The 26,693-nt window shown below is 36.6% G+C and overlaps 1 protein-coding gene across 6 annotated transcripts in view; it reads right to left on the bottom strand.

Annotated features, from left to right (window-relative positions):
- LOC108701460 (partitioning defective 3 homolog B) overlaps nt 1-26,693 on the bottom strand; it is a 653,761-nt gene that overhangs the window by 339,918 nt on the left and 287,150 nt on the right. For all 6 annotated transcript variants that reach the window (XM_018236176.2, XM_018236179.2, XM_041576955.1 and 3 more), the window contains exons 16-17: nt 1,878-2,084; nt 632-860 (exon numbers count right to left, since the gene is read on the bottom strand). In XM_018236176.2, coding sequence (XP_018091665.1) covers nt 632-860; nt 1,878-2,084 — 436 coding nt within the window. The remainder of the gene's footprint in view (nt 1-631; nt 861-1,877; nt 2,085-26,693) is intronic.

Here is a 26,693-nt window from a genome sequence, read left to right as displayed (position 1 = left end):
CTGCTTGGAACGAAATGCATTAGGCTACTATGTCCTAATAAATAATTTTTTACTTTACATTTACTGCATTTATTACCACCAGGTCTCTAACACGCATTTGGAATCTTTAGTCAAACTGTGAGGCATTGATCTTGGGCAATATTAAGATAGAGTGCCATTTTGCAGTTCTATAAAGTCCTGGTAGCCAAGTTTGAAGGTCAAGAAAGGTGAAATATGTAGGATGAATACTTATTTGCAGTTAAAGGTAGCAATTACTGAATGTATAGTACCGGAGTATGTACATACATTTGTAATGTTGTTATGAACTAATGGGACCTTGAACACATGTTAAACTTAAAACAATTTTTAAAGTGTGAAAACCCCTGTTCTGAGGGGTATGGTTAAGAAATATATAATGCTGTAAGGAACACAGGCTGAGTGTATGAGACCAATCATGGGATGATAATCTGAATGCTAGTGCAAGGTGGCCATATGTGTTCAAGGCCAAATTCCACTAATCTGACAAGTCAGCTGTCAGGTTAATAAATAAGATCACTCAGTGAAAAGGGAAGTGAAAGTGAGAAATGAAACCCATGAAAAAATAAATAAATAATAACAGAAGCTAGATAACGTAGACTGGGGTGAGAAGTACCTGCCCAAAACGCCAAAGCCCTTTTTCTTGGCTTTCTTCTCCTGCTCTTCCCCATCATCCTTTTTCTTCTTTTCTTTCCCTTTTGTTTTGGTCTTTTCTTTTTTAGCATCTTTCTTTTTCTTTTCTTTTTTGGATTTATCAGTATCCTCGGTCTCCTGATTTCCTAGTGGAACAAATTCACTGTTTGGGGATTCTCGGCCAGAGTGAGAGCTGAGATCGGACAGGGCATCTGCAAAACAAAAACAAAAAAAAAATGAATAAGCTATTGGAAAATCATTCTATTAGTCTATTACTCTCTAAAAATGGCATCTACTTTGGATTTTTTTTGTCCCTACGTGGACTAACAGGTGCTAGGTTTGTTCCAGGCCTAGTAACCAATACAGGCTACAACCAATCAGATACAGGGGTTGCAGACCAAGTTACCATAAAAGATATATGTACATTAAACAGTTTAATCACAATTTTTTTTTTATTATATGTTGTAAATTTCTCTAGCTGATTGCACTGAAGGATCAGCCATTTATTGATTTGATTTTTATATATTGATAAAGGTTTTCCAAACAGTTCCTGCACTTCTAAGGTCTCTACACTTAACACTATATTTTAACTAGCAATTTTATTGCAAGCAGCCATTATTATCAAAATAAGTCCGAACTATTGGAAGTAGGGGCTCCAAATATAATGGTCCACAAATATTTCAGGACAATATGATATTGTGTCTTTGAGAGCAGATTAAAGAAGCAGATATTTAGCAATTTCTCTGAGGTGTTTCTAAATGTGTAAAACTGAAAGTTTTTTTTATATTCTGCGATTTTAATATACTTTTAAATTTACTTGTGCCGAGAGCGACCAACTACCAGCTAAAGCTGAAATATTCAAAGCCCTGGTAAAGGCGTTGAAGCAAAAACAGTTCATTTGTAAAATATATTTTATTTGTTTCAGCCTTTTTTACATTTTGCAGTATATCAATTTTTCATCTGCAGTTATAGCAAGACCTCTATTCATTGTAAAGCCCTTTTTAATATTCAGACATTTACCCAAACAAAGGTGAATATGCATTGCAGTAAAATTTGTATGTGAGAAAATAGCAGATTAACATTTGCATATGGGATAGACTAATGAAACCAAAAGAAAAGAAATCAACGTAATAAGCCAAAAAGCAACCACTGGCATTAAAAAGTAAAGTACAATAAAAATCAATTAATTGGCTCCTTTATACCAACCAAAAGTCAATCTCTTTACATACCCTCTTCTTCTCCTTCTGGTCCATCATAGGATTTATCAATAGCAGCCCGGAAGCTTTCATTACATCCTCTGCCACGGACCATATGTGGTCTGGGTCTGTAGAAGGGAAGCTCATTTTTCTTGACGTCTGCAAAGGCAGTCTGTAGACTCTCAAGTGAACTGGATTTTTTAAGACCCAGACGTGGCCCCAAGTCTTTCCCAGGAGACCCTGAAATAAGAAGGGATACCACTTGAGTGACTGCATTGTCCTATGCTGCCACTTCAAACATTGATGCATTCAAATAGATAAAGTCAAGATGCTTCTCACTGATATATATGTAAACTTCATTTTGTGGTATCAGTATCTCTTCCATCTAGAATTGTAAACATGTCATGGCAAAACAACAACAAACATGTGTTTACTTATCTTTAGGGGACTATGTAACTGTAGGCAAATATTTCTTTTAACACATTGAACATCATTGTAACTGCATCAGATAAAAAACAACAGTTATTGATGGGTAACTATGCTAGCGCATAAGGCAAGATTTCTAATAAGAAGGGCCCTCTTCATATCTCTGTTGTACTTTCAACAATGTCCTACTAAACTAGTTTAGTCTTAGTTTTATATATAAAACATTCTAAGCAAAGAATATTCTATTTTAAATGAGGTTTTCATTCTGTGGTCCTGTGTAGTGATGGGCGAATTTATTCGCCCGGCGCAAATTTGCGCGATACGCCGCCAGCGAATAAATTCGCAAAACGCCCGCGAAAATTCGGGCGCGTTATAAAAATGGATGCCGACGTCAAAAATTACGTTTCGCTAATTTCACGGAACGGCGCAAATTCACCCATCACTAGTCCTGTGGTGTGTTATAAATGGGATTTGATCCCTGTTTAATTTCCTGTGCCCGTAGGCAATAACCCACAGCAACCAATCAAATTGTTGCATTCACTGTACTACCTGCAGCGGGAAAAAAATTAAATCGCTTATTGGTTGCTATGGGTTACTGATTGTGTGCAAATTTTCCCGGTATTGCATTCTGCACACCATATCTGTTATCAGCTATGCAAACATGTGCCCTAATGCCCTATTCAGCCTGAATGGCTACCTCCCTGGCTACACAGCAACGTATTTATAAACTACTTGTTGCACCTGAAGCACATACTGTAGTTTTTACCAGCTGAAGGGTGACCCCTTCACTCTTTTAACTCTTGCTACTTTGAAATAACCAAAGGAATACACTGCTCATTTTCTGAGTTATCAATTGACATCCATACCATCCACACATGTAGATACAGGTTATGAAATCTGATGACCCTCAGCACATGGGTTCCTGAGTAAAGATTTTGGACAGTTATCCCTAAAAACATCATAGCCAAAAAACCAAAATCACTGCTGATAAAATATGCATGGGGCTATTGACCAATCTAGAGGAGTAAGTGGCTTTCACTTCAATATAGGGATCAAGCTGAAAGGCCTATTAAACAGATTTTTTCATAAGTGCAATTGTGCAGATCCTCCTGTTCCGCATGCCTAGCTCCCTGACTGTTTGGGGCTACCACCCCGGCTGGCACACACTTTGCCAAAGATCCAGCTTACTCCAGTGCAGTCATACAATTTGTGGCTGCAAGTGGGCAGTGGGACCAGCTAGGAGGCATATCTTTGATTAAAAAATGAAAAACACTGTATTATATTCATCTACTTTACCGTAAACATATTTTGCAATTTAGAGTGTTATTTTTTATAGACATTGGGGGAATGCAATAAAAACAGGGGAAAAATACATAAATAAGAATAAGAATTTACATTTTGCTATGTAATTTTTGGTGCAAAAATACATTTTTCATTCATTTTTTTATTTATTTATTTTTATTACATACACCACACACATATGCTAACTATAAAATTTGCAATCTTTCTTCCTCTGGCGAAAGTAGCCACTAAATAACTTCTGGGCACACAAAACCTATATTAAATTCACGCAGAGAAGTACATTTTTTACAGTGTGAATATTTTTGAATTAATTTTATTACATTATTTAAACCATTATTGCATTATTTAAAAGATCTACCACAAGGTACATCAGCTAGTGTAACTATATGGTTTCTAAGCCACTGTGGTGAGAAAATAACACAAAACTATTAATACTTGACTGCAATAGTATTATAATACAACTAACTAATTGTGTGTTGACATTGCAGACAAGGCCTTCATTACCTTCTGTCTCATTTTGTCTCTAAGTCATTGCTTGCTCAATATTCTTATTTCCAATGCTGTGGATAAGGACTCTATAAATAAATATCATAATTACCATGCCCATCTTTCATATGAACAGCATTTGCACATTGATCATTTTGTCTCCAATGGGAAATGTTCCCAGAAAAGTGATACCAGTCAAACATAGGGGAATTGCCTTTATTGACAACTGGAAACCATGCCATAACCACTAAAATACAGATTTCCCATCCCAAGGAAACAAGTTACATGATTCCTACGTAAGTTTGATTAAGTAATTACATTTTGGTCAAAACACTATAGTTATACATATAAAAAAGAAAATCAGAATTTCTATCAATCAGAATATGAGGCTGTTGTCAAAACAATGATAGCATACGTCTACTTACTACAGAAAATTTAAAGTTCATGCTTAAAGGGAAAACAATTAGTCTTGAGAATTAATACAATGCATTATTGCCACGCGCAGAGCTAGAGTTTTATCTATTCCGCTAAGGAACTGAGAAAATAAATGATCTTTATTATTTTTAATCTCTTTAGGTCAATTTAAGACACTGGCGAGTTGTCCTTGGTAGATACAGTCACATGCTATTTTATTTAATGTTTGTAACAATGAAACTAGAGAATGAATGTGTTTTATCAATCACTCTATTTTATTTTTTTAAAAGGGGCATTTTCTTCATCTTTATACATCATTCTGATATTTAATTACCAAACAGATTTAATAATCATGACACTTAGTTTCTGAAAAGTTCTTTTGTAAACCGGTGTATGGCAATTATTTAAGAGAATACAAGTAGCAGTGGTGTGCCAAAATAAAGCACACAAAGAATTAAACAGCAGCTTTCTTCATACCCTCTGATATCTGTTTAAGAAAATAAAAGAAATAAAGAAAAAAAAGGGGAGGGAGGAGATGTGGTTGCTAGGTCACACTGCGCTCTCTTCTTTTGTTCACTAATTGCTATTGCAAGGCCTACTATTATTCTCAAATTAGCAAGTGCTGAAATGGATTTAGAGGCATGACTTGCTCAGCTCAGGAAGGCTTTGCTAAATCTGCCTCTTCCTAAAATGTCATGTGCATTAGAAACCTTAGACATACGAAACAATTAGCACCACAGACCAATGGGAGGTAACATATGGCACTTCAGAAGAAAATATATAACCAAAAAATGTTAGGCATCAGCAGGAAAGCTAAGATATACAGATACCTAATCGTATCATATAGCTTTCACCTGCTAACATGTAAGCAAATTAATACTCCAAATTATTGAATATGATGCCCCTTTAGAGCATTATAGTTATTCCAAGTAAATGAAATGTATAGCCAGCAAAGTACATGGGTATATTCACTAATGTGCACAGAAAATTCCATTGAATAGTGAGTAGTGAGAGTGCTTCAGTACAGCAAATTTTTCTTCATTGTCTTCAAAATATAGAGGATTGTATGAGTAAATGCAAGTAACTAGGAAAGCAAGGATGATGTGTAAAGTCAACCCAAAGACTGCAGTAAAACTTCACACATGATCAGACATTCCATGAAAACATCCATTTTGAGATGTTTTTCATTTACTAACATAGCACAGTGTACCAAGAGCAAATTTGGCACACAAATTACCAAGTTTTTTACCCATAAGGCTTTTTTAACTGCAAAATTGCAGCGTGATTGCAGTTGAACCCAACGTCTCAAAAGAAACGTGATTGTCTGTGCAGCTTTCCATGAATCACCTGCAAGTTGCAGCAAACATTCCCAATCAGTCAAAATTGCTTTTTTCAGGGGTGTGGTGTTAAACAACATTAGCATGAGATCTGGCAATGTGTGAACCTTGGAATTAGCGGCAGTTTAGGTTGGCCAGAGTCTATAAGAGCACTTGTGCATAACTCAGCTTTTAGGAGATAACATCACTGTTAAGAACATATCCCAGTATGCACACGAAGATAAACAAAAAGTGGATATTCAAACTTTTAACTTTATCATTTTTAGTAATCAGTCCAACTGGATGATCATTTTGAAATGCCAGTTCGGTTTTCAAAAAAATGACATGGGGAAATTATATTTTTTCCTTTTATTTCAATAAATATCTCTATTGATCAATATTTATCATATAAACTATAACAATTGCGAATGAATAACTAATTGACTGTAGCTGTCTAAGCAGTTACTCTCTCTATTGTACTCTTGCCTTAATAAGGCACACTTGTCAAATTTTTGAATGACTAACGGCAAGAGTGGCATATACCCCAAAGACTACAGTGATGGGCCTAAAATATTATTTGGGTCAAGGATTCTAATTAAAATTTTCCCTTTCAAAAGTGATCTAGTTAAGGATTTACTTAGGTTTACTAGCTACAAGTTAGCATAGCTACTGTGCATTAATGATCTGAAATTGATATAGTTACATAGTTGTTGGCTAGAAAAAGCAGTATTTTTTACTTTTGTTCACAGACCACTTTAGGGCACTTCTCCCACGTGAGGTGCAAGCTAATAGAGTTCCATCTTAGTGCAGGTGGTTTAACATTTGCCGGGGGGAGGTTTCTTCACAAAATACTATTTTTCCCCGCAGTCAAAGTGCAGACTATATTGGTCAGCACCTAATGTGGGGGACAGAGTTGTGGCATGACCGGTGTCCTTTAATCTAAGTTAGCATAAAAGGGCAGTGGCTTCTGGGTTTTGGGCCCACCTACTGTACATCATCCATCATTAGGTCACACAGCCTATATTTGTAAACATTTATTCATCCTGTGGTATCAATAATATCTAGGACAGCATATAAGAATTCATCCTAAATCTCACCCCAGCTGTCTCCTGCAAGTTTAGTCAGTTCCATAGTTTAAGAACCCCATACTATGTTGCCTCCCGCTGACCAAGGGCCTATCTTTATGAAGTGTTGTCTGTAAAATTCTAACTCTGAAAGAGGCTATGTAACCTTAAAACTTTGTCCTCCAAATGTAGGCTGGATAACAAACAAAACACATTATTCTCAGGTACAAATAGATTATCCACTGGGCTGTTATAACTATAGCCCCTATTTGGAAAACATAGCAAACAGGGTTTTCAGAGTATTAATGGTAACAAATCCTGATTTTGAGGATCTCCGCCTAATAACTGTTTATTGCTTAATGAAAGAAAATATGATTCTAAGCAATATTAAAAAAAGCAAAATAAACATCATAATTCTACAACCATAGATAAAAGAGATTTAATTAACTGTAGGGAGTTGGTTTTCCTACGGGTCAGGGCTTTCTAGATAATGGGTTTACAAGGGATCCCATAACTGTATATTAGAAAACTCTTTCAAAAAATGTGCTTCTTTAAAAATTCCACCGATTATTTGTAAAAGAAAAAAACTGCAGCGTTACTTATTGATTTCATTTAAGATAAAGGTGACATTTTACTTAAATCCATTCAAACAGTTTTGAAAACGCTAGGAAATGATGAAAATACTAATATATCTCAGGATTGAAAATACCAGCTACTCTTGGTGTTTCATCTGTGCTAAATATCATTCACCATGAATACAGATGACCCATGAACCATTTCTGAGCGCTGACTCAAAGGGGAGCTTTGGAAACTTTTTCTGACAATGACATTCCATAAGTAGACAGCCACTTGTCCGAACAAAAACTACACGTGATTGCCTTAGTTTGATTTTCAACCAGAAGAAAAGAAGTAGAGGAACTGAAACCTTTAGAGGAGCTGAAAGCTTTGGATTACGATGAACAAAACCCAAATTGGAGTAGCAGAAAAACATACAAAAAGCCATGTGGTTAGTGGATTTTACTTTGGCCTTCCATTAAATCTTGTATATAGAGACTTACATGTGGGAAACTTGTAGATGAAACAATAATACGTGCAAAGGAGAAAGAAAGCTTTTGTGTTTCATATTGTGCCCTGAACTACTCAAAGCCAACAGAGCTCCTCTAGCATTAAATAGAATGTAATCCCTCTATACAGAGCATGAACTTTTATGAAAATCACCACTATTCAGGAGGTACACACTTGAGAGGCCATTATGCCTCCATCCTTTTATTTACAGGAAAAGCTCTCCCTGACTCATTGGCAACAAACATAGGGGCTCATTTAAAGATCACAGATGGATCTGGCTTGAAAACATGGTTTGAAAATACATAGGAACGTTTGACCCATTGTAATGAAACAATGAAACATTTTGTTACATTGTAAAAGCATAAGAAGAGCATTTTGTCTTTAACAAAAAAATAAATAGAAATATAAATTGTACATTTCCCCTTAGCAGCTAACAAAAAATCCATTATTTTCTATTTACTAATTCATATTGCAAAAAAAAGGCCAACGCAAATTACTTTTCATTACAATGAATAACAAACTTTTTGCTATACGAATCCATAACTGAACCCATTCTTCTCTATGTGGACTATACTAATGGAAGTGCCCTGAATCTCCATATGCAGATGAAAAGTTACATGCTGCGTTGTGCAACCTTTGGGGCCACAACACTTGTCCTTAAGAGTTATGAAAACAAACTGAAATATTTTATTATTAGTGAGTGTTGTTGCACATAAACTGAAGACTGGGCTCATTTATCAACACTGTGTACATTTACACCTGATAAGTAACCAATGGAAACCAATCAGTGATTAGTTTCCTAATAATGCTTTAATAAGTGTTACTTATTAATGAAGTGACCCGTTGTTTGTTACTACTAATTTATTGTTTTGCTGTACAGTGATTTGCCCTCCAGGAGCACTATACAAATAAAAATATACATACATACATTTTTCAACCAGCTGCAGGTAAAAAAATGAAAACATAAATTTGATTGGCGGCCACCTGTTACAGCCTAAGTGCAAATTTGCAAAGTTTTGATAACTTGAGCTGTGTTTGTAGAGCCTGAAGTGTCAGCCATGAAAACTCTGTCAATTTTGAGGTCCTTAGAAGTCACATGTTTTCGCACCCTATGGATATGTGGTATCAATTTGAGCAACAAGAGCATGTGGGAGATACAGTGCTGTATATATAATTGCATTGATACATGGATCTCTTAAATGGATCTCTTAAAGACAGATAGGACTTTTATAGTAGAATGAATGACATGTTCATATAAACAGTTAACCCTTTTCATGAGCTTAGGCTGAATTTAAGGGTGCTTTAAACCCAAAGCCTGGCTTGAGGTCTTAACCCCACAATGTAGATACCATACACCAGCCAAGTCACTGGATTACACACTAATAATTAAGATAAGCATACATGGAATATCAGTAGTGCCCTAGAGTTTTAGTACTGGGAAAAATATACTGCCCTAATGGACAAACCACCTAGATCAGAGTCAACTTGAGAATTTGTTTATGAATCTGGTTGAGCTTTTACCCAATAACACTAGTGGGAGAATTCCCAGATCCTTTATCAGAAGCACACTTATTGCAAAAGGGAGCTATACCTGATAGGGCCCCATTATCCAAAAAAGATGCCTATACCACCTTTACTTAAAGGGAACAGACAGGCATGTTTTTACTTATAACAGCAGGTAAAATGAAATGACAAGAAACCAACCTAAGACAATATTGAATTCATACTATGCTAATTAAAAGGGAAGTCATATTTCCCCAAAACAATCAGCTAAATACAGATAATGAAGCTGCCCAATGGCTGCGTTATGCAGCCCCTGGATACAAATAAACAGACAGGTTATAAATCAAGATTGTTGAAGGTACATTTTGGTTGAACCTTTATTGGGGGGGGGGGTCAAACATGGTTCATTATTTCTTAACTTTGGCAGAGTTAATCTGCTGGGAAAATGGCCACATTTCGATGTGGTTGAATCCCCACACCACTTTATATGTGGTCTTATGCCTCTAAAAATGGGTGTTGGTTTGGGCGAGCTCTAAAAGTCACAAGCAGGGGAGGATTAAGCCTGTGAAAGCAATGCTATGGTAGGTGAGGATCATGCCTATGACGGAGACCAATGCCCAGGTCAGGAGACACTTATCCCAACATATATCAATACACACTTTCTTCGGACCACCACTTACTTTTCTTTTGGGTGCATTCAGCTCCTCAGGCTACTTCCAGGCCAGTCTTCATATTTGATTTCCCATAGGGAGGAAGCACAACAGAAACTCCGGGATGTCTCAATGTGCCATTTTCTGCTGAAATAAGTGATTCAAAGGGAATGCAAAGTTTCTGGTGTGCTTCCTCCCTATGGGAAATCGACACTTATCCCAAGAAATCCCAGCCTTTGAATACTGTGACAGGAGGGAAATAGTTAGGACCACCCTATGGGGTTTACCTTGACGTGGTATGGTGGCTTACCAATTTTATGATCATAACTTTGTAACTAAAAACCCCAGTCTTTGTAAATACATGCACTTGCATCAATACTGGATTACTTAGGAGACAGGGGACCAGGGAATGTGCATTGATCAATCCCCCCTCCAGAGTCAAAGCCTATCAGTTTCACGTGCAACTATTGCACTGAAGAAAGGGTTGGCACAGACATGCTTATTTTGGGCATTTGCAGAACCAAAGGAAATAGTCACTAGGAAAACCACAGGAACTCCTTTATATTTGCCAACTGCTTGTAAAGAGAGAAAATATAAAACTGTCCCTAACAGCTACAGCCCCATGTTATAGGAACAATTAAAGAATATTTCTGAGCATAGTATATGAAGAGGTAACATTTTAGGATCCATATGCAAAAAGTAAAAGCTTGTGCTTTTCCTCATTCTAGGAATTACCATAATTACTCTGCTTAATGGCTTTGTTATCCTATGTGTTTAACACAATGTAGATTGCTTTGCTTGATTGCTCATTCATAGACATGGAAAAGAACAGATTGGTAAAAGTGCAGATTAGAAAATATAACTCCTGAGAGGTCTCTCCCCAGTTTTGTAATTGATCAGTCTCAAATGGATGAGCAGTAAACATTCCGCTAACTGGTGCTTACTTTTGTCTGGCTTTGTCTGTCTGGACTAAGATGCTCTATAGATTTTGTTAGCTTAATTAGATACGGAAATAGGACCCTTCACAAGATAAGGGATATAAATTGGTCTCTGGCTTCCTTTGCACAGTAACACATATCCATACTTAGATAAACAAATAAGTTGAGCATACACGGGTGACATGCCAAAGGCCATGTGAGTGCCATAGTATGTAATTATTATAAATGTGAACTCATTATGCCTGGGAGGAGGAGTAGCTGGCTGTGTGCGGATATACACCAGCTTGCAGAATGGCACTGACCCTGAGCAACTCACCAGTCCCATGATGCAAAACCATAAAGTAATCTGAAAGCAAAACAAATGTAATAAACTGGAAGTAAGACCACTTTTGGCTGCATCATATTTAATATTCTCATTAACAATATAACAATACGCCAGAAACAGCATGCAGGCCTCTTTGCTTATAATGGAGATTTTTAACAGAGTTAATCTTTCCATGGTGTAAACAAAATGACAAATGTTTGAAGGCAAAGGACAAACATAGCGCTAGAACGACTAGAGGTGGCCATACACGGGCCGATAAAAGCTGCCGGACAGACCATGTCGGCAGCTTATTGGCCCGTGTATGGGGCCCCCCGACAGGCTTCACCGATCCAGATCTGGCCGAAAGTCGGCCAGATCTCGATCTGATGGGGCGAAAAATCCCGTCACATCTATTCGTTGATATGGTCCCGTGATCCGACCACCCGTTGCTATTCGTTAGGATCCGATCGTTGGGCCCTAGGGCCCACGATCGGATCAGCCCGATATTGCCCACGGGGAGAGATCTGCTCGCCAAACCGAGCAGATCTCTCAGTGTATGGCCACCTTTAGGGGCAGATTTAAAGTCGAAATTCAACCATCGAATAGGCTAGTTCAACATTCGAGGGATTTTTAAGACCGTACGATCGTACTACGATTCAAACTATTTAATTGTACGATCGAACGATTTTACAAAAAAATCCTTCAACTTCTCAAACTTAGCCAAATACTGTCTATTGGTTCTAGGAGGTCCCCATAGGCAAACATAGCAATTTGGCAGGTTTAAGGTGGCGAAGTCGAAGTTTTTTTTAAAGAGACAGTACTTTGATTATGGAATGGTCGAATATTCTAAGCATTTTCACTTTGAATCAAAGTCGAATTTGGCCTATTCGAAGTACCTAAAAATTACTTTGAAGTTTTTGAATTCGAATGTTCACTTCGAATTCGCTTCGACCCTTAGTAAATGTGCCCCTTAATGTTATTAGTTGTAAAACAATACATTCCATGATCGAACGTCTATAGGCACAATACAACATAATGCTGCCTTCAATAAGTAAGAATGGAAAGGGAAACCATGATCCAAACACAAAAATTAACATATAGTTAGGTTTTCATAAGATTTTTTTTTTTTTGGGGAATTGGATTGTTTTTGTTCTCCTACCCTTTCCAGTTACAGTCAGGAGATTACAGTGGTGGCCAATAAAAGGGCAACCATTTGGGAGTTTTCACCTTAAAAGCAGCAAGTAGGTTGCAGGTAAAACTTAGTACAGTACTTGTGTAGAATGTATAATTGGCCAACTTAAATATATTGCAATATATAGACAAACAATAACAATCCCTGTTTTGTTTAATGGGTAAGGCAGTAAAAGTAGCTTAAGGCACAAAATGTTTCAATGTCCTTAATATATTGATAATGGGTTGAGTGCAGAGGACCGCTTGTCTTGGTTTGTATATTTCACTCTGCATTTGCATACTGTTAGTTCAGACCAAAAATAAACATTCAAACAAACTGAATACATTGAGATTCAGTTCATCGTCAAAAACATACTGTCCTTTTTTCTACTTTTACTCCTTATCTACTTTTTCAAAAAAATCTTTCTACTTTTTAAATTACTAATTTTTGTTTATTTGGAAAATCCCACCTTCTCACCTTTTTTAGTAGCAGCTCAGTGAACCAGGCTGTGGACTCTCTAAACTGTTACAATTTCATTTTCACCGCTTTAGCCACTACTGAGCATGATTTCTGGCTTTTTACTCAAGTCTGTCATATCAACTGTTACCATTTCATACTGTAATTTCTGCCATTTCAAAGTTGCTGCTAAAAGTTATTAGTAGCTACTGTATAACATTGTTACAGTTTAGCGAGTCATCCACCTGGGACACTGGGTTGCTACTAGGATAAATGAGGGGAGCGAAAATGAGTTCAAGAAGGAAAAATATAGAAAAACAAAGTTTAAACGTGTTGTGAAGGTAAATTTCCCCATTAAAGTGTTTAACCCAAGTTGTACTTGGTGAGTAAAAAAGACCTTTACGATCCAATACATTCAATCATACAATAAACCATTGTATTCAGATGTGTTTATTTAAACTCTAAAATGCAAGAATGTTATGAATTCATGAATACATTTTAGCAGTTGACAAAAAATCCCAAAAGAAGAAGAGTAAGGAGAAAAATCTCTCCTAAGAATTCATTATATCCTATAGTTTCTTGTACAGACCCAAGACTTGGGAAGTCACTTTACAAGAGAACTTGAGCGTGAAATGAAAATCTCAAAGACAGGGTCAGGAAAGTGGAAATCTATATCTCACTTCCAGAGATTTAACCTCCAGCTACTTACAAAAAAATGGGGCGGGGGGGGACAGTGATTGCTACATAGAGAAATCTCTTCTTCTCCATAAATTAAAATGCAATCAGAAAACTCAATCTAACAATCTAACGAGACAGAAAAGGAAGAAATCCATTTTATCCCCTTCAGTTTGTTTCCTTCCTTCAATTCACCTGCTCATTCTAATCAGAGAATCCCAACCTACACTTGCCAGCTTCACCTTCCTATTGTCCAACAGTGGCTGCAATTTAGAAAGCACTAAATATTGTTGCTATTGGTGACGCATGAAGGGCACCACTAATAAAAAGGCTTTCACGGAATTCCAGGCTTTGCTCGTAAGTAAAGGTAAAATTTATAGCCTTTAAAATACTATGTCTGGAGGAGGTCAGGTTAAACAGTTGCTAGCCAATAAAAATAATCAATAAGGCGCTGCAATCCTAGGCAGCCAGAAAACTGAATAAACACTTCATCTAAATCCACTTGCCCCTGAATTAAGCAAGCATAAAATTCCTTGTTTACTTTGTTTGGCCCACTGCAGTCAATCACTCACAAAAGCTTGAACCCGACAACACTAGTGAAGAATGTATGCGGCAATTGCTTGTTGACCAAGAGGCAATTAGAAAGCATGTCAAGACTCTGAGTTATTATGTAAGCTTAACCTTATCAGGAAAATGCTTATAGTCTTGCAGCCCAAGACAAAAAACATCGGAAACAATGGAAAAACAACAACAACCACCTGCAGGATTTATGATTTTTATTTTTGCAAACATAATCACAACTTATTTTTAAAGCTAGTGAAACTAAAAAGGAGTCTGTGAGGCACATGCCACCACAAATATCAGATATAACTTGTTCTCCATCAGTACAAGTTTATGTTTTTAAAAAGTATGTTTCCTAAACAAGGATTCAATGTGAAACATTAGTATTTTAATTAATGATGATATTTAGGTCTTCGGTGAAAGCCTTTATTAGCTGTAAAGAGAGCCACAAAAGGTGACCAGATCCAGCTTAATAAGATACTGGCAGGACCCTTTGTTAACATACAAAGTTCCCATTACACCCTGCAAGCTACGGGAAAAGAGATAGGAAAATACTTCACGAATGAAAGAATCTCTAAGAGTGAAAAGATAATCACAGGTTCTCTGCTTGTAAAATAATCCTAAAACCCTGGTATTAATACTGAGAAATCCTCTGCTAAATATTGTCTATATATAGAGTATGACTTAACATATAGTGAATTCTGCCCTATACCCTACTCTGTAAAAGTTGTGAGGATGAAAGAGAATGCTAATTATCTGTAACATGATAATGGCCTTCAACTTCAACAAATTATGGAGACTGAAAAAGCAGTTCTGTTAAAGGGCCAGTATTGCCAGGAAACAAAAATGCCATAAATGAGCAAAAACATGCTGCTTGCGTTTGCACTTGTACAGTCTGTTACGCCTGTAGAAATCCTGATATTTTCATTAAGAGAGTGGAGTAACTTTAGAGGAAGCAGACCCCTAGGGCCCGGGGGTGGGCGGTTCTGCTCCCTCTGTAAGGGGGCCCGCAGGTAACCTGCAATTCATGGTCACAGGTTACCTGTGTTTTTTTTCTTTTCTTGCAAGGCGTGGGTGCCCTGTGGGTGTTTTTTTGCACCATGATTTCTGCTGGGGGGGGGGGTTTGGGCAAAAACATGCTGGGAGGTCCTGGGTAGGGATGTAGCGAACTGTTCGCCGGCGAACTTGTTCGCGCGAACTTCGACCATTCGCGTCCGCCGAATGTTCGCGAACGTCACGCGAAGTTCGCATTTTGAGTTCGCGTTCGATTCGAATACAAATCGTTCGACCATTCGACCATTCGAATTCCTTCGACCGCTAAAAATCGAACGATTTCCATTCGTTCGAACGATTGTAAGCATTCGATCGAATGAAAAGCATTCGATCGAATGAAAAGCATTCGATCGAATGAAAAGCATTCGATCGAATGAAAAGCATTCGATCGAATGAAAAGCATTCGATCGAATGCTTCGATCGTTCGATCCGAATGAACGATTAAAATCCTTCGAATCGAACGATTTTAGCGGGTGTTCGAAGTTCGCGAACTGTTCGCGAACGTTCGCATTTTTTGCCGGTGTTCGCGAACGGCGTTCGCGAACACCAAATCGGCAGTTCGCTACATCCCTAGTCCTGGGCCCCATTGATTAACCACTGCATTAAGGCTAATGCGTATATCTGTTGTCTTATGTGTTTACACCAGAGCCAATGCATTGGCCGGGTTCATACACTTTCAGTGCAGATTTCAGCACTGAAATGTGAGTATGCATTTCATCATCATCATTCATTTTTATAGCGCCAACAATTTTATTACAAATATCCACTCTGTTGTCCTTTTGGGAGGGGATTTTATAATAGGCAGTAGTGGAACCTTATCCACTGAACACAAAGATTTCTATATACAAAAGGGCTGATTAAAAAACAGGACTTTTACATAAGCCCTTTACAATAAAATGCCATAATCTAAATATTTTTCTTATTTAGTCTGAACCTAATTAATGTCCCCATGCACCATTACTCATTCAGAGATCATCAGAATATTCTTCTATTAAAGTTTTGAAATCAGCAGCATAGCACCGCATTACAGTTGATATTTATACATAAATTTCATTCTTGTCTAGCAAACTACCTGAATGGGTCAGCATTCTACATGAGCATACTTTTGCAGGATCTTAAGTAGCAAAAACAAAAACAAATAGTCTTAGTAATAAGAAACATACCGCATGACAGATACCATTTTGCAAAGAATGTTCCCTTTGCATTTGTCTAAGGGAAATAACAGAATAATGTAAATATTTATGCTGTAGAGCTTTTCCTTGCTTATATAATGTTTTTACTTGCAGACTGCTATATCTACAGTCTTTATTTTGCATTTCTCCGATAATCCTCCTTATCATTTATATGGTGCCAGAAAGATACAGAATTAGAAACAGAAGCTACACAATAAAAATAGGATCAGAGGAACCTGCTAACAAGAACTACTTATGTAGTCTCATAGTAATTTTACTGTCACAAGAAGTGGTGACAAAAAAAAACTTGACATTAATGATAGCATGGCCAACACCTGTGAACAAAAAGGAGAGAGAGAGAGAGAGAGAGAGAGAGAGAGAGAGAGAGAGACAAATTAATATAAACTTTTTAATATAAACTTTTCTGTTGTTCCAATTATGTTCTATAGCCAACAGTTTAAGTTTAGGGAAAGATGGTTTCTAGGCTAGCATTTACTGTCCACAAAACAAGTCATTGATAGCTTAAATAACGCAAAAAACCCTTAAACTCCCCTAATTCTTGAATACGTGTTGTACAACTACAAACATGATCTTGTTGCAGTTCAGCCACAGTTTTACAAACAGGTGTTAACTCCCAATCTCTGAACTTCCAGTTGGGCTTTCTGGGTATCTAGGAAAACAAAAACATTCTCCACAGATCTCACCTGCACTAACCTTGAGGTTGGTGCCTGTTCAAAATTTATTTAGCCACCATGTCACCTTTCCAATTGTCCCTAGTGACACTTCTGACTGCCGCACAAAAAAATACAAATAAATATTTAAAGGGTTGATAGAACTTCAAGCTGTTCATGAAATGTGTCTTTCAACAGTCCCTAAATACGTCCCTTTATTTCAGCACGCTAGCTGTCAGCTGTTGAGCATTGGTATCTCCTGATGGCTGACCTCAAACCTACTCTCAAAGATATAACATTCCCAATTTCCTTTCGCTAAAGATCTGTAATCATCATGCCACCAGCCACAGGCTCTTATCACCAGCCATTTGGTCTTTGTTGCTCAGCATCAAAACACTAAGTCCTCTTTGTTTTCACAACATGCGGGTAAATGTGATAATTATTCCTTCAAAGATTAATCGTTTTACTTTTAAGCCTAATGGCTAGTAATCCAGTGTCACTCACCTCTAAGGGTTAAGGAGTTAATGGCATTGTACATCATTGATGCTGGTAATATATGTAATCCATTTCTTCTAAAGTGGCCAGAAAATTACTAAAACTTGCTTTGTCATTCCCTTTAGATTTTACCATCAGGGGGTTCCTTCTTCCAAAGTTACCTTGCGAGGAAACTTAAGGCTAATTTGCAAAACCAAAGCAACACGTATGTTTTCCTACCAGAAATTTACATTACAGCCAAAAGGAAAGCATTTACAGGTAATTAGTTGCATGCAGTAGCGCAGATTTTTCATGGGCAGCTAATCTCATAGAGTGCCAGCACCTTAACATACAAGGCTACAACATAAAGATAACGTATCTCTTTAGGGAGATAAACTCCTCAACATCTGTCATTCTGGGTTCTGATTACATAAAACTATTACATCCTTCTTTCTGATCTGAATGTACAAGCTTCTTATTATTAAGACAATAGAAATACAAGTAAATGAACAATGACAGAAATACTTCAAGTCTCCACCATGCCAGAATAGCACCGTAGCTGAGACAGCCCTCACTAACCAAGAAAACAAGACATAATTATGTCTCAAGTGCATGAGACTGCCTTCTTAACAATCACTCAAAAGTATTTTGAATGTTTGCAATGTTTAATCTCCCCCCCCCCGGCAATCGAAAATTTGCCGTTATTGTGAATGTAATGCGATTCCAATCAAAATAAAACTTGTTTCAAATAAAACAGAATGACGAACAGCAGATCATTTAAAGGCAAATGAATATCTTCTATTCTAAATATACTACTATTAGGTAAATCACTAAAGTTAGATTTTCTTATTTTAGAAGGTTGTCACTCCCTCTATCTTGTAGTACAGGTATGAGATTCCTTCAGAAAATGGTTCTCAAGAAAGCTCCGAATTACAGGAACGCTGTCCCCGATGACTCCATTTTTAAAAAAAATGTTTTCTTTCTTGAGCTCTTTCAGAAGTGGGTTTAAATTATTAGTTATGGGATCACCCGCAGTTGATGCATGCCCATAAATGTGAAGTGTCAGCTTTCCACTGTAAAAATTAAAGAATGGGACAGTTGATGTAAGATGTAAAATATGCTGCATTTCTGTTTAGAATGCTGATTTTGAATAATAAATCTCGTATCTTTATACCTTAGTTTTGGTATTCAGCTGGGTGAAAAAGTAAGTACATCCCAACATATGTGTACATATCAATATTTGATGAACAATTAATGAAAAAAAAGTAATTTATTTAACAAAAAAATAACATATACAGGTATACGTTCCTTTATTTGGAAACCTGTTATCCACAAAGCTCTGAATTATGGAAAGGCCATCTCCCCTAGAACCCATTTTAATTCATTATTTCACATTTTTAATAATTATTTATTTTTCAATGCAGAAATAAAAACATACATTGCATGTGATCCCAACTAAGATATATATATTATTATTGAAGAAATACAATCCTTTTGGCTTTATTGAATGTTTAAGTTGACTATAAAATCATTTAAAATATGGTGATTAAAATTTGGAATGACCTCTTATGCAGGTCCCAAGTATTTTGGATAACAGGTCCCATAACTGTATGCCAGTTCATTCTGTAGAAAAAAGTAACAACACCCTTGGCACTAATTCCTGTTATTGACAACTTTGGCATAAACAACCTCAATAGACATTTGTTAAAACTATGTACCAGTCTAAAACATTATATGGAAGAAATGTATTTCCACTCCTACATACAGACATACATTTTTCTTCTGTGCTATATTTGAGGGGTTTTCTGCATGCACAGCCCATTTCAAATTCTCCACAGCATCCCAATGGGATTTAGACCCAGGCTTTGACTTGGCAATTCTGGAACCCTTAATTTCCTTTTTTTTTTTCCAACCATTCCTTGGTGCATTTACTATAATCATTAGGACCATTGCAATGTTGCAAGGTCAACTTTTGGTAGAGCTTTAATCTTCTGACAGATGGTATCACATTATACTTAAGAACTCTCTGGAATAAGGAAAAATAGTAGATTTTATATTGATGTGCTGTCTATGCCTTGATACAATATTAGCAGCTGTGCACCATAGCATTTTTTCCACTATGCTTTCCAATTTGTACCAGGTTCTTCTGCTGAAATGTTGTCTTCTACTATTGGGGCCAAATAACTATTTATGTTTGCCTCTTCAGTCCAGAGCACATTGTACCAGTCCTGGTCTTTGCCTAGGTTTTAATGAGCAAACTTTAGTCTTGCCCTGATGTTCGTCCCGGCACACTTCCCATGTAGATCTAATTTATGCAGCCTCTTTCTAATGGTAGGCTCATCCACTTTTACATTAAAAGTATCTTTCTTGTAGAATGCATCTTGCATTCTAGTCTCGGGCTAAACCTGCTGGATGACCTGGCCAACTGCCTGGCCAAATTGCCATTTTTTAAAAAAAATAAACCCACTCACTCATAAAAGTTCTTCTATACAGTAGAATGCTTGATGCCCAAGACAAGCCAAGTCAGACTCATAGACATCTATAACCTTCTTTCTAAAGGCATCAGAGAGTTCTTTTAATCTAGGCATTGTGAGAACACACATTTCAACAACAAAGAGCAAACTAACATTTCTGAGGTTTAAAGAATAGAGGTTCCTGCAAGATCCTGTCTATCAGTATTATAATATTTTGCACCTGATGTTTTTGAAACTGATTCTAATTCTTTAAGCTAGTTAGAAATGAAGGGGTGTATTTTTTTTCAAAACATGCATGACTAAAGGGGAAATTTGCCTCCAAATATACTTTCTGTATAATGTACAACAACATTGTGAGATATTTTGCAAGGATTCCTTATTTTACAATCAATGGTTTCTGTTCCACAACTCTCTAATTAACTTAAATGTCAGAATGAAGTAAAATCTCAGTAGGAGATAAATAAGTAGTGAATCCAGGCCAGTAACACAGCTTCTTCAGCAAGCTAAATGCAATCTGGATACAATCAATAAAACAAAGTTTTGGATGTCTGCCCAAATTCATTCAACCCTCCAAACCCTGATGAAGTGTGGAAAGAAAGAAAGTCAAATGGCCGCAGAGCAGATTACATGACTTGGGACGTCAGAGGCAGACAAAGAAACAAGGAGTTGAGCAGGCCGAACTCCTGTATAAAAGAGAGCATGAAGAATCAATATATTATCTCTGGCAGGACAGAGGGAACAGAGAAAATAAAGTGGTGGGGGAACTGTAGGTTGGCTTGAGTTGGCTATTTGACTATAGCATCTGTGCAGAGTAAAAACAATTAATTAAAAAAGTGGATAGTAGAGTGGCAGATGATGGATACCAGTTGCATAATCTATAACACTTTTATACAGTGTGGTGCATTTAGTTGTAAAATTTGGAAGTGGCATCTATATAGTATAAAAGTAGTGTCTTGTGGGAATGGGTAACAATTAGAGGAACACTTCACAGCTTTTAAGGGAATTCAATCTAGAGGAGGATGTAGAATAATAGAAACTGTCGTGTTAGGCAGGGTAAAAAAGTTAAAAGGTTGAACTCATCTTTTTTTCAACCTAACTTACTGTGTTACTATGTTACTATGTAACTTACCACCACCAAAAGAAAAATTTGAATCAGAACCTTTATTGTTCTAACACATCACTTTCTACCCGTGGTTTCTAAAACATCATAAAATGTTGTAGTTGGAATGTGGACTGGCTATAACTTTGTACTCTGTTACAGAGGGGAAGTTTAAAGGGATTTATTACTCATGGAACTGCTACTTTAACCAGTAAATTACAGATTCTACCCATGCTATAGCCTCCGATGAATGTGTATGTTTATTACAGGATGGTGAAAGACAGCAGCAATGAAACTATAAAAAAAAAATGATTATCTTTGAAATACCATGGGTTGGTGATGTATACAAATAGAAAGGAACATTAGTTATACTAAAGTGTATGCTACAAAGTGTGAAACAGTGCTTAGTTATGGTCTTATAGCCTTGATTTATTAGGTTGAGAATTATGTCTACAATTCTGGTAGTCTTCTATGGAAATGTGGAATCAGGTGAAGAGGCTTTTCTAAACAGGCTAATAAAGAGACTCAATCAAATAATGGAAGCACACATTTTTTCACAGTTCAATACATCCAACGCTATATTCCCAGTCACTAGGGAAATTCATTAGTTTAAGTGAGCTCAACCAGCTAAGTCTGAAGCGACCAACAACAAAGGGTTAATAATATAAAGCAAATTCTGCAATTTAACAGTGTCTCATTAGTAATGTCTTTGAATATGAAATAAGAGAGACCAATAACTGTCAGGGGGTAAAGGAAATAAAAAGAAGGGAAGCATTACAAAGAGAAGCACACACTAACCTGACTTGAGGAGCAATTTCTTCCTGTGCCGCGTCCAAGCAAGTTGGACGTGATGCCTTCTAAATTAAATTAAGGCATGCTGAGCCATCCAGAAAGAATAAAAAAACACTGAGGAACAAAGGGCAAAGCATATTTCAGACGTCCTCTTCTTTCCCCGTTTGAAGAGCATATTTTTTAACTGCAAATTAATATGGTCTTTTACAGTATGTGACAGTTTAACAGCATTATCTCCAAATGGATGCAGCAGAAGTGCTGTCTTTTGTCCCAGTTTTCATAAAATCATCAAAATAGTTCAGTAGGACTGTAACAGAATGCTAGCAGACGTGTGTTAACCCTGCAATTTCAGTACATTCTAGAACACAATGGCCTGAACAAGGCAACGGTATTACAATGAAAATAGCAAGAGGGAGATCTGACAATTTAACATTTAAATGCATTGGATCATTTTAACCAGCACATTACATATACAACCCCCAACCATAGGGGGGTAGTATGAAATAAAACAGGCCCTCTAACACTATTGCTTCATTCTATAATGTTGGTTAATTTATTTAAGACCCCTTGTTTATTATAAAACTGTAATAAAAAGCTGTGTAGTTTGCTGGAGTTATATAAATTAATGATGATAAATGATGATATTATTTCCCAGCATGTTTCATTATGTGGCTTCCTAGTTTAATGAGGTAACTTCACTTCCTTCTAGCTACAATACGTCTTTGTACACTTCTATCATGTCAGAATTCGGATCCAAGATATATGAAAGTCATCAACCCATTGCAAGGTATATAGTCTGTCTTGGCTTGATATCAAGAGAGTTTCAGAGAGGCCTTGTCTGCTCTGTGGATCTAGCGAAGAACAATCAGCTACTTTTTTGGCTCCAGTGGATCAAGTGAATTCTAGATGACCTTCCTTTCTAGATATGTTCAGACAGGTGTTTCAGGGGAAATTGAAATTGAGGAGGAGTTTGAAAAAAAAAAAATCCTCTTTTTTTTCAAATTCCATTTGCTAATTAATATGTCAGAGTCCATAAAGAAGAAACTCATCAGCTTTTCTTGGGTACTGCATCATTTCAAAAGAGCAATGTCAGCACAGGCCTCAGCAGACAGTCAATACATATTAAAAGGAGTTCCAAGTGATAAATCAAAATGAAATGCAGAAAGGGGAAAGGCTAGTAAAAGATATGGCTAATAAATAATATCTTAGGGAACAAGAGCAACAGTATTTTATAATATTAAGGCAGCACACATTTCTGAACAAATGGAAAAAATATATATACTTTTTTTAATTAAGTAAAATGGTAGTTGCAGAAAGTGGTATTAAAAAGCAACAAACCGAAAATGCTGACCTCTTCAGATCACAACAAAAAGCTTGTTTTTAATGTGAATCAGGATACATTTTTAATTGTTTATGTACTGTGAATTTTTATATTGAATATATACTATGTACTTGAGCCGGAAGCTCAGGTAACGGGCAGCCTTACGATTCAGCAGGGCATTTTCAGAGGCGCAAATGTACAAAAGTGGACTGTGGAGGTCTTGGGTTTGTATAGAAGCATTTCATAATTGTTTCTTGAGTTTTAGTACTATATACTACTAGTTAAAATGTAGTATTACATACTACATTTAATACTATATACTACTACTTAAAATGGTGTCACCTACTGAATATAAATGCAGGGGTTGATACTGTTGTTTAAAGGTGACAAATTAAACCAAGGGCATAGCTTATCTAAACAGTCCTTTATTCATGTACACTTGAATCATTTAAAATTCCAAACCAATGTTGTCATTGTGCATTTCTAAAATTAAACATTTAGTAAGAGTGACACTAAGCATTAGATAACACAGGGATTATGAGAAGTTTGATAGAAGTGCAGCTACGATGACAAGTTGGCCACCACTAATGTAAAATTAGTAAATGAAACTTAAAGAGCACACATTTCCCATTTGGTATTAATTTACATAAACACAATGGTCAGCTATGTTGTCCTTATTCTCCTTCCAAACTTCTGACAGGAGGTCCTATGGTAGTCAATGCACGGTACTATTGTTTAGGGAGTTTATACACCTCAGTGAAGAAAATTGCTGGTAGAGACATAATCTGGGTATTTTGACCAGAGATTGCCCCCTTATATAAGAAACAATGTAATGTATAGGACTGGTGTATTCCCAGGAGTAGTGGGAAAGTGTATTGTAACCCGCTGAGTGAATGAGATGCTGCCTAGAAGTAGTTTAGCACCCATGTGACAGGGAGAAGCATATGCCCCCCTAAAAGTACAAGTAGTGTTCTACAGTGATCAGTATCTTGAATCAAGCATTAAAGTTTGGAGGTAAGAAAAAACAGTATAATGTTGCACCCTTGAGTGAGCATTGGCTAATGCAGGTCTAGAACATTGACATTAAAGAGGCAGTATACCCCATTTTTTTAAAATTAGTTCAATTAATTATGCTGAAAATACTTTTGCTTTTTCATGTGAATTAAGAAATATGTATGATTTGCGTTTCTGGAACTTAACAGGGCAAAGCTGAAATTGAAAGTCAAGTCACAATCTACTTGCTGCTCATACAAGCACAATCAAAGCAAATTGCCAGACAACTGAGAAGCTCTATGTATACACAACATACAGCTGAAGACTGTTGGGCTTTCAGATAAGGAACAGCTCATTATACAGAGGGTTCCTCAATGGACTAGTGATTTGCTCTGATTGTGCTTCTTTACAAAGGAAGTTTACAATTTCCAGCCTTACGGTGGCCATACACTTAATTTTTAAGGTGCCTGAACATCGTAACATTAATGCTGAATTGTCAGACAGTGCTAAAGAATTCTTTTTGTTTTTACCTAGATATTTGACAACTCAGTTCTTACTGTTAGTTGAGTGGATGAAAGATATTTTGTACGACAATGATCGAGGGAAAGAACAATATTGAGGTGTGTATGACCACCTTTATGGTCTATCTGTGCATATGTAGCAACCTTGGTCAATTCTTAATCCTACAGGTCTTGGATTTAAAAATAACTGTTTGTACAAGGAAGACAAGAGACTAAGCTTAACAGTCATATTTAAATTTTGTAGTGAGCAAATATAACAAAAACAAGATTTCAGCACTCCAAACACATTTTGCACAAGTAACTAACTATACATCATTTGTTCTTTCGTTGTCTTAAGCTACTTCATGGAAACTGTATATTTTGTTTGGCAGGAATACTTCAAGAAACTGCCTGTTTTTTAATGAAATACATTCCTCCTTTTCTGTGTGATTTAGCTGTACAGAAGTATTGAAATTTGTATTATTTCTCCTTCCCTCCAGATATCTTCAGTGATCTACATCCCTGAGGAACAGCTGGTGATGCCCCAGGACATCATGCTATATAAGAATGCCAACATTTTGTATATTCAGGGAACACAGACTTGGCAATCACAAATGCTATTACTCAAGAGGACTAAGCAAGTCAGGTTGTAGAAACATAAAAAACATTGGATTTTATTTACAGCAATGCATAGGTCCAATCTCAAAATGCATTATGCGCATGAAAAGGAAGTTAAATCCATTACATTCACTTTATTTCATTACATGCAATAAAATAAATTGGCTTAATTTATTTGCAACCTAAAGCTTTAATCATTTAACTGCCAACAATTTTTCTATATTTTGTCGTCTTACACTTTCGGGAAATTTCCTGGGGGTAATGTTTAGTTTACCTACAAAAACTATTTTTTTTTTCCAGTACAGCATTTTAAGCTATCTACATTTCTGTAAAATTCCACTTATTCCACTCTAATAAAATATAGCAATACACTTTTTTTTATACACACAACAGTACAAGTGATTAAGAAAGTCCCTGCATTGTGAAAATACCAAATATGGTTCATTTGTAGAGATAAAATAACCCACAGCATAACTAAACTGAATTTTCAAATCATAGCACCAAAAACCAGCGCTTTTGATTACGGGTAAGGCCACACAAGGAGATTCGGGGAGAATAATGCACACGCGGCAATGCGTTTTCTATAGTCGCCCGAAGTTGTCTCAGTGAGGCAACTTTGGGCGACTATTGAAAACGCATCGCCGCGTGTGCAATTAGCGCAGGCGACTTTGCTTTGTAGCCTATGGGGAAAAACGCTCAAACTCAAAATCAACTAAAAAGGCAGTTTACATTGTATCGCACATATATTATTTGGTACAAAGAAGTCAGGAGACTTCTGAATAGTTTTAAACCCTAATGTCACACCCTATCATATTATGCCTATAATCTTGCCACCACATGGCTCCTGCAGAGTTAGTGTGAATGCCATCTATCAAAAACTAAAATGATGATTAACAATAATACAGCAAAAAAGTTGGGTCATTAGCAAGTCAAGTGATGCAGCTCACTTTGTGCTCAAATCTAAATCAATGTAAAGTAGAGGCAGGGGTAAATAACTTCAAATAACGTCAAATCTGCTACAGTATTTTGGGAGCTGGATTGGTCCCAGGTTGCTAGGAATGTACCACTGGATCTTGATTTGGATAAATATATCATTTCTCTGAGTTGTCCTATTACTAGAAAATTTAGTTCAAGCCGTGTGACGTCAGATTTGATATATATGAAGAAAGGCACATACAAAGTTTGGTCAAATCCATAAATGATAGCTTTGCTCTATGCTTCATTTTCCAAACCTGTTTCCTTTTTTACTCAAATGGGAGAAAAGATGTTCTAACCTAAGAATTCCCTGTCTGCTTAATACATACAACAAATTATATACAGTAATAAGCAGTCACTACAACATACATCATAT

The sequence above is a fragment of the Xenopus laevis genome, chromosome 9_10L (assembly GCF_017654675.1).
Source record: "Xenopus laevis strain J_2021 chromosome 9_10L, Xenopus_laevis_v10.1, whole genome shotgun sequence".
NCBI classification, from domain to species: Eukaryota; Metazoa; Chordata; class Amphibia; order Anura; family Pipidae; genus Xenopus; species Xenopus laevis.
This window is presented reverse-complemented; position numbering and strand designations above follow the sequence as displayed.